Below are 17,777 nucleotides of genomic sequence, written 5' to 3' on the forward strand. Positions count from 1 at the left end.
AGCCCGTTTAGCAAGCAATTTCCAGGCCCAAGCAGTGTATAACACTGGGTTAATCTCAGTTCTGGGACTCCCTGAGCCTCCAGATAGTGTCACTGCATGCAAGGGTAGGGGTCGGACAGCATCCGATTTAATCGCAAAATGAGGCAGAAATTGTGTTGGATAATGCCAATAGTGCGCACATTGCACCTGGGCACACAAATAATAAAGGCAAAAACCCGGAGCTTCAAATCCACCCTGGTCAAATGGTTGCACCAATACCTCCCAACTACATCTAGGTTTCTTCCCAGCCCACACAAATGTAAGAAGAGCAGATTGTAACGTCTGGAAGAGGGCCATATTCAGTTTGATGGGTATATTGACAACAAATATAACAGCCTTGGAAGCAAGGTCATTTTATTAACTGCAAGCCGATCTGCAAGTGAGAGTGCTTGCTCAGTAATGCGTGTCATGGCCCGGCCATCATTTTCGGTAATCACCCTATCAGGGTCTCTATGCAGCCAGACCCCAAGATATCATACTGGTTCTTGAGTCTACGTCAGAGGGAAATTGAAGTCTATCTCCTTGGTACCAGCCGTCAGCGGGAACACTACAGTCTTTGACCAATTAATGCCCAGGCCTGAGTGATGCTCAAATTTCATGTATTCCCGCAACAAACCCAGCAAAAAGGTATCAGGCTCTCGGACATATAACATCATATCATCAGCATATAAGGAGACCATCAGTGGTCTTTGCTTGAAACTTAATGCCGCGGTCGCATGTAGTTGTCTGAGCTTACACGCTAATGGTTCCAGAGCCAATGAAAAAAGCATGGGTGACAGGGGGCATCCCTGCCTCGTGCCTGTTTCTATGAGAAATGCTGAGGAGACCCATCCATTGACACGCACCCTCGCGGCAGGGGCCGTATGAAGGAGCCAGAGCCATTGAAGAAAAAATAGAGGGAAGCTCATGCAATTTAAGACCGTAAACATGAAATCCCAACGTAGAGAATCAAAGGCCTTAGCCGCATCAAGCAGCACGGCCACCGCCTGAAAGATGGGTTCAAAATAATGCAGTGTAGAGAATACAGTGCACAAATTATTTATTGTAGATCATGCAGCCACAAATCTGGACTGGTCTGGTAAGATTAAAAGAGGGATCAAGGGTTGCAGCCGGGTAGCGATCATCTTTGCTAAAATTATAGCGTCAATGTTTATAATTGAAAGGGGCCTGTACGATTCACATCTGTTTCGAGGTTTGCGGGGTTTCAACAAGGTTACCAGCAGAGCCTCTCTAAGAGTGGGTGGATGAACCTCTTTATCATAAGCTTCCACAAAGACTGCTAAAAGTCGTGGCGCAATTAATCTATATACATTTTATAGAATTCACAAGGGAATCCATCCATTCCGGCTGCTTTGCAGGTGGGCAGTCCGCTTTGCAGGTGGGCAGTGCCTTAATAGCAAGTTTGACATCCTCCATGTCAAAGGGCTGCACTAAGTATTCCCTATGTACATTGGAGAGCCACCCCTATGCCACGTCATCCAGATAGGAGTCCACTTCTTCTGGCGGGGGCCTTCTTTGGAAGCATATAGGGTAGTATATAATCTTAATACAATATCACTAAGCTCTGAGTTCAAGTAATTTGCTTCCCCTTCCTCATCCACTAGTTCCTTAATATGCTCTTGGCTACGGGGTTCAGATAACTTCTGTGCTAATGAGCGACTGGGACGTCCCCCCTCACCATAGTAGTGAGCCGACATTCGACGAGAGTGGTGCTGCAGCTCCTGGTCAACAGTATCATTATATTCAGATACTTGATCTCTAATCTTAGCTAATAACTGAGGAGAAGGATTTGACTCGTAATTACATTGCCACTTAGATTTCTCAAGCTCCAGCCTAATAATCCTGCTCCGGATATCTTTCAGTACACCAGATTGCACTCCAATACAGGCACCTCCTACTGTAGCCTTGAAGGCCTCCCAAAGCAAGCCATCTCAATCAATGGACCCCTCATTTTCATGGAAAAAATGACGAATAGTTTTACCAATAGTCTGCCAGAAAACCGGGTCCGCAAGTTCAGTAGGTTGCAGTCACCATGCAAATGGTGGCCTCTCACATAAGGGTATCTGCAAAGCTAAAACCACTGTAGAGTGGTCTGATAGTGTGTGAGGTGCGTGACTCACACGGAAAGTCCAAGCCCCAACTGCCTCTGAGGCAAGCCAATAATCAAGACGGGACCAGGTCCCATGAACTGAGGAGACGAATGTGCTTTCTTGACCTCCCGGGTACCGAAGCCACCAAATATACAGCAGTGGGCCCGCATCCAGAGGTCCAAGAATAGTCTCAGCAGCTTGCTTACTTCTGCCCACAGTGTTCCCCATTCTGTCCTGAGATACATCTAAATAGACATTAAAATGATTATATACGTCGAGGGGAATTCTAGGATACGGCGCACACACATCGGAGACAAATGAGGGGTCATCTACGTTTGGCCCATAGATATTGACCTATAGAACCGGCTTGCTCCCCATCTGACCATATAGAATCACCACTCATCATTGGTCATTTGCATCTGACTTAAGCAGGGTAAAGGCTGTTCCTTTTTTTATTAGGGTCATCACTCCCCTTGAGTAGGTTGAGTATGACGACTCAAGCTTGACATTGATCCACATTCGGTCCATCACTTGTTGTTTTTGCAATTGCCGACTCAAGCTTGACAGCAGCCCATCTCGTACCTATGTGTTGGGCCGAAGTTTTAGTCAAATGAGTCTCCTGGAGGAGAGCCACAGACGCTCCTAGTCTGTCCAATTGAGCAAAAACAGAGCAAATTTTTTTAGGAGAGTTGAGACCACGCACATTCCACTTGACAAACTTAACCACACCACTCATACCATGCATCGACCAATCAAAAAAATATCCTATGACAGTTCCATCAATGAACATATTAACAGTATCATGTGTGAGTAATACATCAATCCACCCAGTCCACGCCACCCCCACAACCCACAACCCGATATACCCCCCACCCACTTCGGCTACCCCAACTCGCCAAAGCCATCTCAAAATTACCTAAACAAAACCCTGTAACATCACTAAACAACTGCGTGACGTTGGGGACTCCCATATGGGGGGCATCAGAGTGCTACTGTCCTCCATATTTCATAGGAGGTGGCTGATCAGGTCTAGAACCTGTGTTACAGCGTATGGTCGAATATACAAATCTTAAGGCATCACTTAACATACGTATAACTGGTATATAGCACAATATTACGTGCCAGGTGAAGCAAAGTCAGTGACAGTACATGTAGCCATCTAGAAGAAATAAAGCAACATATGAAGAAGTCGTATAGTTAAGACACTAAATACTTTCTTTCAATTATTATTAGTCGTTCTCCTCTTGCTGAACTGCGGCCCCTCGGCGGTTACTCTTCAATTGCTTCGCGTGCTCCATCGCCGCCTTGGGGTGAAAAAAAAACATGAAATTTCCATCCGTCCCCACTCGAAGTCATGCGGGATATAACATAGCGTAAGGGATATTCTCAGACTGCAAACATTTCTTGACTGCACCATACTCACGCCTCGCAGCCTGAACAGCGACAGTAAAGTCAGGAATAGGGCGCGCCACCAAGGAGCGGTGAGCTCACTCTACAACAAACATGGAAGACTGGTGCTCGGAGCTAAATATATCCATAAGCAAGGTCTCAATAAAGTGTTCCATTCTCCCAGTGTTTGTCGACTCAGGCAGTCCCGTTATGCGAATGTTGTTCCTCCTAGACCGGGCCTCCAAATCCTCATTCTTAGCTTGTAGGAGGGACAACACCTTTTCCATATTAGGAGTCTTGCTAGTCACCTCGCCCAGGCCTTCCTCCGCCGTTGAGACACACTGCTCGACTACCCCCATTCTTGCAGATTGTTTTACCAATTGTGAAACATGTGGTCTAACCGATGATTTATAGTGGACATGATTCCTCTATAGCCTGTAGACTCTTCTGCATGGCCAGCAGCGTGGATTCCAGATTTGATGGACCATCTCTCTGTCCATCGGCCTCAGAGTCGGAAGCTGATTTCTGCTGGGCCCTGCCTGATTTTCGCGCCTCAAAAGTGAGGTGGGTCTGCGATTTGTCTGGCTTCCCCATACCGAGCAGCGGAAAGCACAAAACACAGTACAGTCGAAGGATGTTCCAGAACCGCCAGGTACAAGCAGATGGGACAGAAGTATACTGCACCACAAACTATATGTTAATTACCTTCAGAAGGACATGTACACGCCTTATGTAAAGTGTTAAAGTCCCAAGGCATATCGGGGATTGCACATGTATGCAGTTCAACCATAAGCAACAATGCATCAAAGGCTAGAAAATTAGAGCCTGCAGGTGACCACGAAGTGCAGAGAAGCCCAACAAGCCCCAATTGTAGGTAACTCACTGCTCCCACAGGCCCTTCAACAGTATCTCACAGCGCTGCCTCGACCACCCTCCAGGCGTATGTATCTCTTTTTTTGCCAGAAATGACAGCGGGCCAACTTTCACAATCTCAGCCCCAAATAGCCAGCTAGGCCTTCACAGTGTCTACTTCAGGCATAATTATATGGGGAAAGTAAGCTGGTCCACTTTTCAGGGGGTCAATATGTAGCGTGACACACTTCAGGTCTCAGGCCCCAACAGCAATGAAACATGCCTCCTCCAACTGCTGCAGGGTTGTCAATGCAGCTGGATACACGCCAGTGTAAAAAGCCAGGTAACAAATATGTGGCCTGATAATCAGCGAAATTGAGGCTGCCTAAGCAGGCAAATCAGTTCCCTCGCTGCAGCGCCACTTCAGATCAAGCACATAAATTATATCCTCCCAACGGGGCAATCACAGGCGGCACTTCAAAGAGGTGCACATGGGCTGCACATGTAGGCTTCAGGCGGCAGGCCATGACCCAGATCCCCGGCCCACACCCACCTCCGCAGCGCAAGCTAAGGCCAGGCCGCACTCCCCTACCTCAGCCAGCCACGGGCACCGATACACCATCAAGTCCAGGGCCTGAAGTCTCCTGCAGTCTCCCGAGTGTCTCCCAGCCTCCGTGAAGACTCTCAGGCAGCCACACCTGGTCCGCAGGAAACCCACAGCGGACAGCAGCCTCACCACCACAGGTCAGCTTCCACCATACAGCCTTGGCAACAACAGCGCCCATAGTGGTCCGCCGTAATGATCACTGGGTCCAGGCGCCGACAGAGCAGGAGCGCAGTTCCTCCACCACACCAGTAGCGCTCAGAATCTTCCCGTAGTCCGTTCACGCTACCATTTTGCACCCGGTGGAGGCTACACCATTCTGCCCATTTTTAATGCACCGCAACGCTCACCAGGCTTGTATGCAGGCCCAAGCAGCTGCGGGGATGGCCCTGCACTCCCGTCAGCGAAAGAGAAGTTTGGATGCCGCTATATTTTCCAAATATTGGGTGGATTGGAGATCAGCCGGGCAGAGCTGCACTAAAGTGCGGCCATCTTGCCTGGCGCCCTCTCGCGCCCTAGGGCCTATAACTTAAATGCTACTAGCAGGTCTGCAGTACTGGTTGTGCCAACCTCTTAAGTAGCCTCATAAACATGTCTCAGTCATACCATTGCAGAACCTCTGTGTGCAGTTTAAACTACCAGGCCCAGTCCTTCCTTTTAAATACATATTTCGTCCCTGGGGTAGGACATGGACAGCCCAGAGAGCAAAGTGCATTGTATTTAAAATGCAGGACATGTACTTTTAAATTGCACATGCCCTGGAAGTAAAAAACTCTTAAGAGTGTTTTTCACTACTGAAAAGGCCTCTATCTCCCGTAGGATAACATTGGGATTATCTTATTACATCCTATAATTGTAATTTCCAATGGTGCTTGCCACACAGAATCAACGCATCTTCTCTACTGAACGTCACATCCCTGAGTAGAATTTACACATTTTCTCCACTGAGCGACGCATCCCCGAGCATTGCTGCTGCCTCTTGAATTGGACCCATTGCAAAAGACTTCATCACTGTCGCAATACGCATCTTGGGACGACCCATCACCTTGGGAGCGACTACTGTGCAACGTTTTCTCCAGTGAAGGTCCTTGCATCCCTCGTCGACGGTAGACTCTATGCTGATACTCCTAATTTCAGCTTCACAGCTCATCGCAATCGACGCATTGCTTCAGCCGTGCATCATATCTCCGACAACAGACTTTTCATTGCAAGCCCCATCTAAGGGATCCTCGACGTTGACGCAACAGGACCTTGCACTGCAGCCTAGCCGCATCTCAGAACCGACGCATCCCCTGGGCTGTGCAATGCATCTTCAACTCAGCTCTAACTACCAGGATTTTGGGTACCTCTGGCCGGCCTGCACTCCATCACGGTCGGCCTGAGCTTGTGACTATGTCCCGGCCTGCCATGACCAGATATCTTCAATGGCGTTTTGTTGGTTTTCAGAGCTGTTTCTCACTATAAACTTTAAAATTCAATAACTGTAGTTCTAATTGGGGCAGAGCAGCAATTAATACACACTAACAAGAAAATGATGTGTATTCTGGGTAGGCAACTAAATTATTTAACCCACCTTTTAACTGGAGCCATAGATATGGCCTCAACCTTTCATTTTCCACACACAATTGCTATCAATCAATTCAAAAGGTGTATCACTCTCAAAGTGGCAGAGTTCTAGTTAACAGAAAACTATCATGAGTAAATATTATTGTCTGTCTTTAGAGTCTAGTATCCTTGCCTCCATGGTACAGCCTCTTTCAATACCGTTGGCTCTCTATGCGGATGACATCCTTGTTTATAATGCAAACCCACATGTCTCAATCCCCAGGCTTTATGTGTTACCTCAGGTGTTTGGCCAGCTTTTAGGATACAAATAAATCAGCCTAAAACTAAGGTCATGTCATAGCCTAAAGGTGACTGCACACATAACCTGAAGCACCAAATAGGATATCTAGGGATCACTAGCCGAGTAGCTAAAGACATTAATCTATTGCTCAGGAAGTGGACAAATCTTCCCTTAAATATATATGGCAGAGTAAATGTGATAAAAATGTGGATCCTCCCTAAACTGAATTTTTGTTTTAAGTGCATACCATCAATGTCTTCTTATAAACTGATCAACAGACTTCAGGGGTAACAAACTCCTTTATTTGGGGATACAAGACCCCTAGACTTTCTTGGAAAAAGCTCCAGGATAAGTTAAAGAATGGCAGCTAGGCATTGACAGACTTTCAAATAGATGCATTTGCCTTTCAGTTCACGTATTTCCATATTCTTGATACATCTCCAAAGCAATCTACTAGAGAATATCTCTTTTCTGCAATGCTGGAGGAGCATGAGCAGGATAACTTCCTTCAGACAATCAGGAAGCATAGGTTCTTTAAAAAAAGTCAGAATAAAGAGACGGATATCTGCTCTCTCAGTATGGTGGATCTTAAGGAAATATTTTGGAATACCTTATTATTCAAAGATTGCTCCAATTTGGGATTCTCCTGGAACATCTGAGTATATGAAAGCCAGTCTTTCCATTCCTCATACAGAGGCTGGATTTTTAACCAGGGGAGATCTTAGAAAGGGATCCCAATTAATGCCCTGGCAAGAGGCTCTCGATGGAACAAATGGTACGCTCTCTAAATTGAAGTACTTACACACATACCATTGAAACTGTTGTTTTATGTAGCCAGGACCAATTCCACTTAACGCCTTAAAGGCTGTGCAATGAGGCTTTAAATTGAGCCCGGTGTTTCACGGGAAGCCAGTAAAGCTGCCTTAGTTCCTTCTTGATTGATGCAAACCTAGATGTGCCTGTCAGTAGCCTGGCAGCTTCGTTCTGCACTACTTGGTGTTTGTTCATAAGTCTCTTTTGGATATTCAGGTAGAGACTGTTACAATAATCCAAGTGTGCCAAAATAAGAGCTGTAACCACAGTCCTGAGGCTGTGATCAGAAAGAAGAAACTTTATTTTCCTCAGAATTCTGAGGTAAAGCAAACATGAGGAGACAACCCCACTAATCTGATCTCCGAAGGTGAGATTCTTGTCCACAATAAGCCCCAGGTTTTTCACCTTCTCAGCAGGTTCCGGAAGTGTTCCCAGTTCTTTCAGCCACCAGTCCGGTGCCCAGATGTTCATGTTGTTACCGAAAATGATAACTTCTGTTTCTCCAGAATTAAGTTCCAGGCAATTGGACACTATCCAAACTGAGATGGCTTTCATGCAGTCGTGACATTTCATTCCAGTTTCAGATTCATGGCCACGTTGAAGGGACAGTCCTATTTATGTGTCATCTGCATAAGATGTCAATTGGAACCTGAAGGACCTTATCAGGGATTCCAGCAGAGACACATATACATTAAAAAGTGTAGGGCTCAGGGACGACCCCTGAGGAACTCCACAAGGCAGGGAGATGGGATTAGACCTAGTCTTGTCCAGGTCCAGTGATTCCAATCTATCAGTGAGGAAGGATTTAAGGAGGTACCAGGCCGTGCCTTGAACTCCGTTTCCTGATGGATGGTCCATCAGGACCTTATGTGGACTATATCGAAGGCCGCCGAGAGATCTAACATGATCAAGATTGCGGTGCCTTCTTGGTCCATTGCCTCCCTAACCTCCTCGGTAGACTTGATCAGAGCCAACTCCGTGCTGTATTCAGCTCTGAATCCGAATTGCATTGAATCCAGAATGTTATTGGCCTGCAGGAACCGGCTGAGTTGTACATTCAAGGATTTCTAGATCATTTTTGCAGATAAAGGGAGACAGAAAATAGGTCTGTGATTGTTCGGGTCGTTGGGGTTGAGGTTCTGTTTTTTGAGCAACAGCAGAATGGATGCCATTTTCAATTTTGGGGGGAAATGGCCCAGCTTAAAGATAGAATTGACCAAGGGAGTGAGAGCTGTCCCAATGGTATCTTGAATTTTCTTGATCACGTCAGCCGGACATGGATCCAGAGGGGAGCTTGATCGCATCGACATCAGGAGTTTGATCAAGTCTTGTGTCTCTAAAAGGGAAAGGCTGTCTAGTGTTGTTGCCACATTTGACACAAAGGGCAGCACCATGGTGGAGGCATTATTATCCTTAGCCTGTGTGATACCGAAAGACGAGAAGACGGCTTCCACCTTTAGCTGAAAAGCGGAAGCAAGATTTTTGCACAATTCAGAGCTACTCTGAATTTTAGGTGATTCGGGGAGCATGAGTTTACCAAAAGTTTTAAAAATTCTTCGGAGGAGGATATTGCCAGATTTATCTGTTCAGGAAAGAACCTCTTTTTGGTATCCAGGAGTAGTCTCTTGCAAAAAGAGAGACCTACTTTATAGGCCTCATTATCTGTCTTGCGGTAGCCGCTCCTCCAGAGTCGCTCAACCCGTTTACAGGCCTTTTTTTGCATTTTTAATTCTTCAGAATACCAAGGGGCTGATGGATGGACCCGTTTAGGAGTTCACCATTTTACCGGGTCAAGTTTATTGCAAGCGGCCTCTACCCATTCCGTGTAGGCAGCAGTTGCATCATCAACTCCCTCTGGCAAGTTGCGGGCGGTTGCTTTGAGAGAGGTTTCTTAGCTCTATACTATTAATTTTCTTCCAGACCATAATAGCTCTCTTATCATTGGGCTCTGGTTTGCCATGAGGATATGTTATCTGTGCCAATTCAAATAAAATGGCGGAGTAATCTGTCCACAGGAACGGCAACACCGCTGTACAACTCCGATTGGGATGATTGGAATAAATCCCATCTATAGTGTATCCTGCTACATGGGTGGGGCGTTCTACCAGTTGCTTGAGATCCCCACCCACTCATCACTTGTCCCAACTTTACAGTATCAGGGTCTTTATTATCCTCAAGATAAAAATGTAAATCCCCCGAATCGGTAAAAGAATTAGAGCAGAACCCATCCCCTAATAGCATCTCAATGGTCTTTAGAAAATCTCCTCTGGGGTCAGGAGGGCAATAAAGCAGGACTCCCTTAAAATTTGTCCTGGCTACAATGCGTAAACTGAGCGACAAAGCTTCCCAAGCAGTGTTTGAGGCTTATTCTGGTGGGGTATATCCCTTTAGATAACATTATATAGCCACAGTCTATAGGGCTGACGGTGAAATGAGCATAAAAAGGAAATAAAAATAAATATTTCCACACAGGGATTCTTTCATTTCTAAAAAAATACTTCCACATCTGGTGACCTAAGTGAAACAAGAAGTAAAGATTAGCTGAGAGATTGTGTCAACTGAAAAAATAGATGCAGTCCAATGGCCTCCTTGTGGCTAGCTCCCAAACTCTGGATTCAAATGTAAGAGAATACAGTTTTATTTCCCAAACAAATTAAAATGCACCCCTTCAAGCTCCACTCTCCGGAGCTTCTATTCCCTTCTAAATCTTTTTGGTGCTTGTTCTCCTCTAATGTTTTGATGATTTACGTATTCATAGTGCTCAATGTAAAGGCCTCCACGCACCATTGACTAGAGCTGTGCTATAAAAATAACCATACATGAATAACACAAATACTTGAATTATACACATTACGTGTTAAATTTGCTTTGGAACTCAATTCCCCAAGCTGAAAGTTAGCTTAACTCCGAGTCCACATCCCCTCCTAAAAGGAGGGCAATCTTCAAACTGCTTTCAGATCGGCACCGAAACAAAAATACCATTTCAATGTTTTTAGAAGATTCAAGGTAATGCTATGAATAAAACATAGGTATGCTTCTTACAGATGAAATGTTGACGGAAATAGACTATGGAAAACTGCAAAAGTTGGTTGACCCTGCAGAAAGCTGTGAAGATTCACTATCTGAAGATATGCAGGAGTACCCTCAAGAAGTAAGGACACTGTTTTTTTCTTTCTTGGTCACTTCGTCAATAAAAAAATTAATGGATTTCAGCCTGAATCAGGATGTTATGTGTTGCAGATGTGGGTAGAAATAAAGGGGCAAATTTACAATTACTGGCGCATCTCTGCATATCAGCAGGGATGCACCAGTAGTTGTGCGCCGCAGCTCCGCCACCCATAGTGCGCCGCATTTACAAAGCGGCCCATCATGGGGCAAAAATGGCACAGATGCGAGACGCATCTGTGCTGTAAAAGTGATGCAATGCTGGAGTTGCGTCGCAAGCGCGACGCAGCTCCAGCAAGCATTGGGGGGCTCTATCTCCACAATGCTTGCCTCAATCCTTACGCCTGCTTCAAGCAGGTGCAGGGTTTTGACGCAGCATGGGCCCAAAAGTGACTGAGTGAAATCTTGTAGAACGCCCACCCCCTGCGATGGAACGCCTCCGTCTGGCGCAGGGCTTTACAACGTGACGCATCTGGGAGATGCATCACGTTGTAAATACCCCGCACAATGGCGAATCTTGTGCGCCGCCGCTGCGTCACAAAAGTGACGCAACGACGGCGTAAAAGAGGCGCAAGGGGCTTGTAAATCTGCCCCAAAGTGCTCAGCAATTAATGTGTCCTTGTGTAATGTAACTGGGGCTCATGTAAAGCGCTCCAATACCTTTGGGCTGTGTTTGAGCTATATTAAAATGCAGAAAAGTAGAATATATACGGGTTCCTGGAACTAACGTACCCTGAAGTATTGGAAGGACCAAGTGCATTATTACTGAGTATAGTACTATAAAGGCACGGGAAACATAATTCGTAACCCATAACTAAATTGATGCAACACCCTTTGCCCACTAGCTTTACAGGCAAAGCTGAAGCTCGCACTTATGCTCTTATTGAGCCATCTCACATTTCTAGTGTTTGATTCTTTCTTTTATGCACCCCCAAAGCTGTAATTGCAGAGGGGTTTGGCAGAACATTATTTACTTGTAAATGTAGTGTTTTTAATTCAGTGCTATTAGATTGCCCATAATTGCCCACAATGTTAAACGTTGATAGTGGAGAATGACTGCCACGCGGAGAATCGGGGGTCCGAAAATAATATATGAGCAAGCTTGCTGGACATGCTGTGAAGTGTATGATTGTGCAGAATTAAACAGGTGCATGAGATGAAACTTCACACCTTATGATTTATAATCAGATGGGTTCATCTTATGTGCAATGCTTTTGTATTCTGCTCAACGTGTCTATCCTTAGCAGTATGAACTAAAAGCATGACAGAGCCTCACCAATTAATTTGCGCAGAGCTGAAATGAAGCTGTGAAAATGTAAATTGATACTTGTATAGCGCACTACTCACCCGCAAGGGTCTCAAAACAAAATATATACATGAAGCTAATTTCTGTGTCATCATTTTGTTTCTCTTCACCACTTTCCCTCCATACCATCATCCATTATCCCCTCCTTTTATCCACTTACCCTCAATTGACTCATTCGTTATCCTTTCTTTCACTCTTTTAGTCAGATGTTAATATTTTCTTTCTTGAGTTTATTTTCACTTCCTTATTAACATTTACACATATTCAGTCAACTTTATTTTGTCAATTTGTATTCCTTTTATTCTTCTTCACTCATCTATTCTTGCCTGCCAATCTTCCTTTCTTCATTCTATCCATTTTTTTCACTATTTTCTATATATTTCATTCGTTATTGAAATCTTTTTAGTTTTTTTCAATTATCTAACTACCCACAGAAGCTGCTTGTGGCATAGTTCTAAATAAATCATCGTGCCACTGGAGGTGGCAAAGCAACTGAAAGTTCGAGTCTGGCTCTAGCTCAGCTCGAGCTATTCTGGGCATCTCAAACTCAATATGAGCTGGGCCCTAATGTACCTCCAGAATACTCTCACCTAACCCAACCCAACACTTAGCCTCTCCCTACCACCCAGGCATACAGACAGGAGTGTGCCACTTTCTCCCAGATATGTTTTAAGACATGATCCATTTGAGGGGCCCGTGTCCCGTCTATACTCGAAAGTGAGCCCCCTCTCTGCTTGAGATATTCCCCCATTAGTTGCATGAGCCATTTGAAGGGCCTGTAGTCTGTCTGAACCCAGAAATGAGTCCCAGATATGGTCTCTGCTTCTTCAGTGCCCAGACCATAGCAATAGTCTCCCTTTCAATCACACTCCACCTCTGTTCCTGTGAAGGTTGGTCACTGTCCAGATAACATTTCTGGGATTCTTCGTTGAAGGCAGCTCTATTAAAGCGGCAACAATTGGGGCATATCCTTTAACAAACCTCTGAAATATCTGTCAACACTATGAACTTCTTTAGGAAGTCAGGAGCCTGGAGCATGGCCTCCTTGAGGGTATCTAAGGCTTTCTAGTAGGCCACTGTGCAGATCACATTTCTGGGGTTCTTCGTTGAAGGCAGCTCTATTAAAGCGGCAACAATTGGGGCATATCCTTTAACAAACCTCCTAAATTATCCTGTGAGGCTCGAAAAGGCCCTCACAACAGATTCTGTATTGGGTGTTGTCAGGCCAGGATAGTTTCAGATTAGACCTAGAGGTCCGCATCTGTGTACCATGTGGCCTAGATACACCACGGAACCCTGCCCTGTATGGAACTTACTGGCCTTGATTGTCAGGCCGGCCAGTTGCAGGGCGTGAAGCACCTCCTGGAGGTGATACAGTTGTTCCTCCCAGCTGGAGCTGTAGACAGCTATGTCTTCCAGGTAGACAGCATGGAATGCCTTCTTCCCAGCTTGGACCCTGTTGACCAACCTCTGAAAGGTGGCAGGGGCATCCATTTCTTCCTCTATCATTCTTTATCTGTTCCCTTCAATTGTCTGTTTCTATCTTCCAATCTTTATTAGTTTTTAATTTCCACTTTGCCCTATTCCTTCCTAACACATATTTCTTCTTCTATCATGCATTTGACCTCTTTCTTCACCCCGTCATCCATTAATGTCATTCCAACCTTTCTATTCCCCATACCTCACTTTCCTTTCCCATTGCATTTTTTCCCGGTAATGCAGTAATTGAATCATTCTCGCCTACAGAAAATTAGATTTTCATCAACACACAAAAAGATTGTTCTTATCAACTGTGCCTTAACTCACTGAAACATCCACCTACACTACCCACAGAAGCTGCTTGTGGCATAGTTCTAAATAAATCATTGTGCCACTTGAGGTGGGCAAGCAAATGAAAGTTCGAGTCTGGCTCTAGCTCAGTTCGATCTATTTTGGGAATCACAAACCCAATATGAGCTGAGCCCTAATGTACCTCCAGAACACCCTCACCTCAACCAACACTGAGCCTCTCCCTACCAACCAGGCATACAGACAGGCGTGTGCTTACACCACTTTCTCCCAGAGATGTTTTAAGACATGATCCATTTGAGGGGCCTATGACCCGTCTATACTCGGAAGTGAGCCGCCTCTCTGCTTGAGATATTCCCCCATTAGTTGCATGAGCCATCAGAAGGGCCTGTGGTCTGTTTGAACCCAGAAATGAGTCCCAAACAGATATGATCTCTGCTTCTTTAGTGCCCAGACCATAGCAATGGTCTTCCTTTCAATCACACTCCACCTCTATTCCTGTGAAAGCATCTTCCTGATAATGAAGGCTACCGGTTGGCCTAGGCCCTCCTAAATTAACTGTGCTAAGACATCCCCATGACATGCTCTGAAATATCTGTCAACACTATGAACTTCTTTAGGAAGTCAGGAGCCTGGAGCATGGCCTCCTTGAGGGTATCTAAGGCTTTCTAGTAGGCCACTGTGCAGATCACATTTCTGGGGTTCTTCGTTGAAGGCAGCTCTATTAAAGCGGCAACAATTGGGGCATACCCTTTAAGAAACCTCCTACATTATCCTGTGAGGCTCAGAAAGGCCCTCACAACAGATTCTGTATTTGGCGTTGTCAGACTAGGATAGTTTCAGATTTAACCTAGAGGTCTGCATCTGTGTACCAGGTGGCCTAGATACACCACGGAACCCTGCCCTGTATAGAACTTACTGGCCTTGATTGTCAGGCTGGCCTGTTGCAGGGCATGAAGCACCTCCTGGAGGTGATACAGTTGTTTCTCCCAGCTGGAGCTGTAGACAGATATGTTTTCCAGGTAGACAGTGTGGAATGCCTTCTTCCCAGCTTGGACCCTGCTGACAACCTCTGAAAGGTGGCAGGGGTATTCTTTAATCCAGGGGTCTCCGACCTTTTCTGAAATAGGAGCTACTTATATTGAATAAGCTACTAATATATTAATATTAAAATAGAAATCAAATCAGACAAGATTACATTATTAGCTATCACACACAAGAAAACCAGCAGTGATCACGCTGGGTGCATTAGGCCAGGTGCCAGCAGTAAATTAGAAAAAAGGCTTAGTTATTTTGGATGGCCTTTACAAGTGTAATGTATAGCAGGCATAGCTGAGGTGCTCCTGGCACCAAGTAATTATATTAATAGTAAGTCTTCACAATGCCAGCTGCCTAATCACTGATATGCCAGCTTTAAATATATTTTAGAAACTCAACCATTTTTAAAAACATCGGCTTATGAAATCTGAAAATACACACATTTTCTTCTCCAATACATACTTTTCACAACTAGGATACATATAATAATTCACTCAAGCAAAATCTTCTAATTTTGTAGGTTGGGCTTCACACACAGGAGCTACTTACAGGTAGCTGGAGAGCTAGCAGTAGCTCATGAGGTGCTCGTTAGTGAAACCTGCTTTAAGCCAAAGAGCATCACTCCAAAGATAAAGCCCGCTTTCTTGACTCCTTCTTGCCGATTTCCATGAAATATTCTCTCCCAGCTTTGAGTCGCCTCAAATCAGGATCTCCCTGTGATCCAGATCCCACCTTTATCTCGTGGGGTGGAGGATATTAACCTGCTGGTGAATCAGCTGCTTAATGCCTGCCTTTCCTCAGCTACTATGTCCATAAAATGGAAGTAGGCGAAAATTGTACCACTTCTAAAAAAAAAACAATGATCTGGCCAATTACAGAGTGATCTCTCTTCTTCCAGCTCTTTCGAAAGTGCTGCAAAAACATGTTAACCAACAGCTATCTTCCCATCTAGAAAGCAACATCCTGTTGCATGCTAGTCAATTGGAGTTTCGCCCAAACTGAAGTACTGAGGCAGCTTTGTTGGAGGGAGTCGATTTCATCAGACCTTGATGTGGGTGATAGGGCACTGCTGAGTTGGTTAGACCCATTGGTTGCATTTGACATGATCTCTCACCATATCCTAATAAATCATCTCAGCTCAGTTGGAATTAGAGGGCAGGCCTGCAATTGGCTTGCATCTTTTCTTGAGGGGAGAGGACAAAAGGTGTGGTGTTCCCTTTTTCCACCAACTCTCATAAATTGAGGTTTGGAGTGCCACAGGTCATTGCTACTCTATTTAATGCATATCTCACTCCTTTGTCACTCTGGTGGAGTCTCTAGGGGCCAAGATCGGGTCATATGCTGATGACACCCAACTGCTCTTTCCTTGGAAGAATAATGAGGAATTACCAAGTGATAAGATCCGTAAATGCCTACTGCGGTGTTTGAGTGGCTCTCTTTAAATCAACTTAAATGTGATGCTGGAAAAACCGAGCTCATCTTATTTGGTCTAGATGGCGAAATACCTTGGCAGTCCTTCTGGCCGTCTGATGCCTCTCCTCTGTTGACTCAACATTCTTTGGTGAAATACGTGGGTATTAGTCAGGCCAAGTCAAATAAACTTTATTCAATTTCTTAATTAAGATAATCATCAAAGCACATCAAAATTGCAAAATAATGATCATTTCCTAAAATAACTTAAAAATGTAAGAAATATATGGTCAACTTGATTTTGTACTCAAAGTATTCCATTCACTTAATCATGCTCAAAATAGTCTCACATCATAATTGTTTTTCGACATTTAAATTTTTTTTTTTAAAACACAATAATAGAGGTAAGTACAAAATCATTTTCTAGGGATTGTAGAACCAGAAGTGCAGGACAACATTGTTTAAGCGCAAAAGCTCTTAAAATCGGGAGAATCCACCTCTTTCTCTGGACAGTGTAAAATTTACAGAAAAAAAAATACGTGCAATGTCGGCTGTAAAGATAAATCATCAAACCGGCATTTACTCAGCGATCTGGACCAGTCGCTCAGTTCAGGAAAACTTATTGTTCTATGTATAATGCCTAATCTGAAATCCGTTAACAGAAATCTATCGTAGTCTCTAGCAATAATCCTTATATAAGGCTGAATAAGAAATGTGGATAGGGTAAGATGGTGCGCTTGAACAGTTGATTTGTCATTTCAATAATGTTTCTGTTCGCTTCCAAAAAGCGCATGCAACTATTTTTGAGATCTTTCCCGGCAACTGTGCTCATTGTGTTTGGTTCTTTATAATATTCTGGGTGGCCAAGATAGCAGGTGAATTTTTTAGTATAATTTAACCACATAATATGCATGGCCACATCTAACCCACAGCTATCATTCAAGATTTGACGGTTGAGCAAAATTTTATCTCTGGTCCAGATCCTATGCCACTGTAAGACTGGATGGATTGTTATGATGTCCATTAAATATGGCATGCCCATTTTTGTGGGACAAACATGGGTAGAAGTACTGTCTGGAACAGCCAACAAGAACTTGAGTATTACATTTGATAGACAATTGCTATTTCACACCCAATTCAATTTGGTGGTGGGTACTTTTTTGCCCCGTTACGTATGTTGTGAAAGTTACTGTATCCCTCTTCCTTTGCAGCCATACAACAAGTGATCCAAACCTTGATCACATCACGGTTGGAATATGGGAATGGACTTTAGATGGGCCTATCTAAATACCTGATTGATAGGCTGCAGTTGGTCCAAAATGCAGCAGCTCGTACTATATTCAGCTTACCTCATAATTCCCATGCCACAGGATTTCTTCAGTCTCCTCTGGCCCCCGATGAGCAAAAGCATTATCTTTAAGATAGTGCTCTTTAGCA

General features: G+C 44.5%; 1 protein-coding gene across 1 annotated transcript in view; it reads left to right on the forward strand.

The window, feature by feature from the left end:
• Positions 1 to 17,777, forward strand: part of LOC147733201 (mucin-2-like) — a 1,190,401-nt gene that overhangs the window by 326,143 nt on the left and 846,481 nt on the right. Inside the window, exon 6 of the mRNA XM_086957735.1 lies at positions 10,678 to 10,784. Coding sequence (XP_086813861.1) covers positions 10,678 to 10,784 — 107 coding nt within the window. The remainder of the gene's footprint in view (positions 1 to 10,677; positions 10,785 to 17,777) is intronic.

This window comes from Lissotriton vulgaris, chromosome 2_1 (genome assembly GCF_964263255.1).
Source record: "Lissotriton vulgaris chromosome 2_1, aLisVul1.2, whole genome shotgun sequence".
Taxonomy (NCBI): domain Eukaryota; kingdom Metazoa; phylum Chordata; class Amphibia; order Caudata; family Salamandridae; genus Lissotriton; species Lissotriton vulgaris.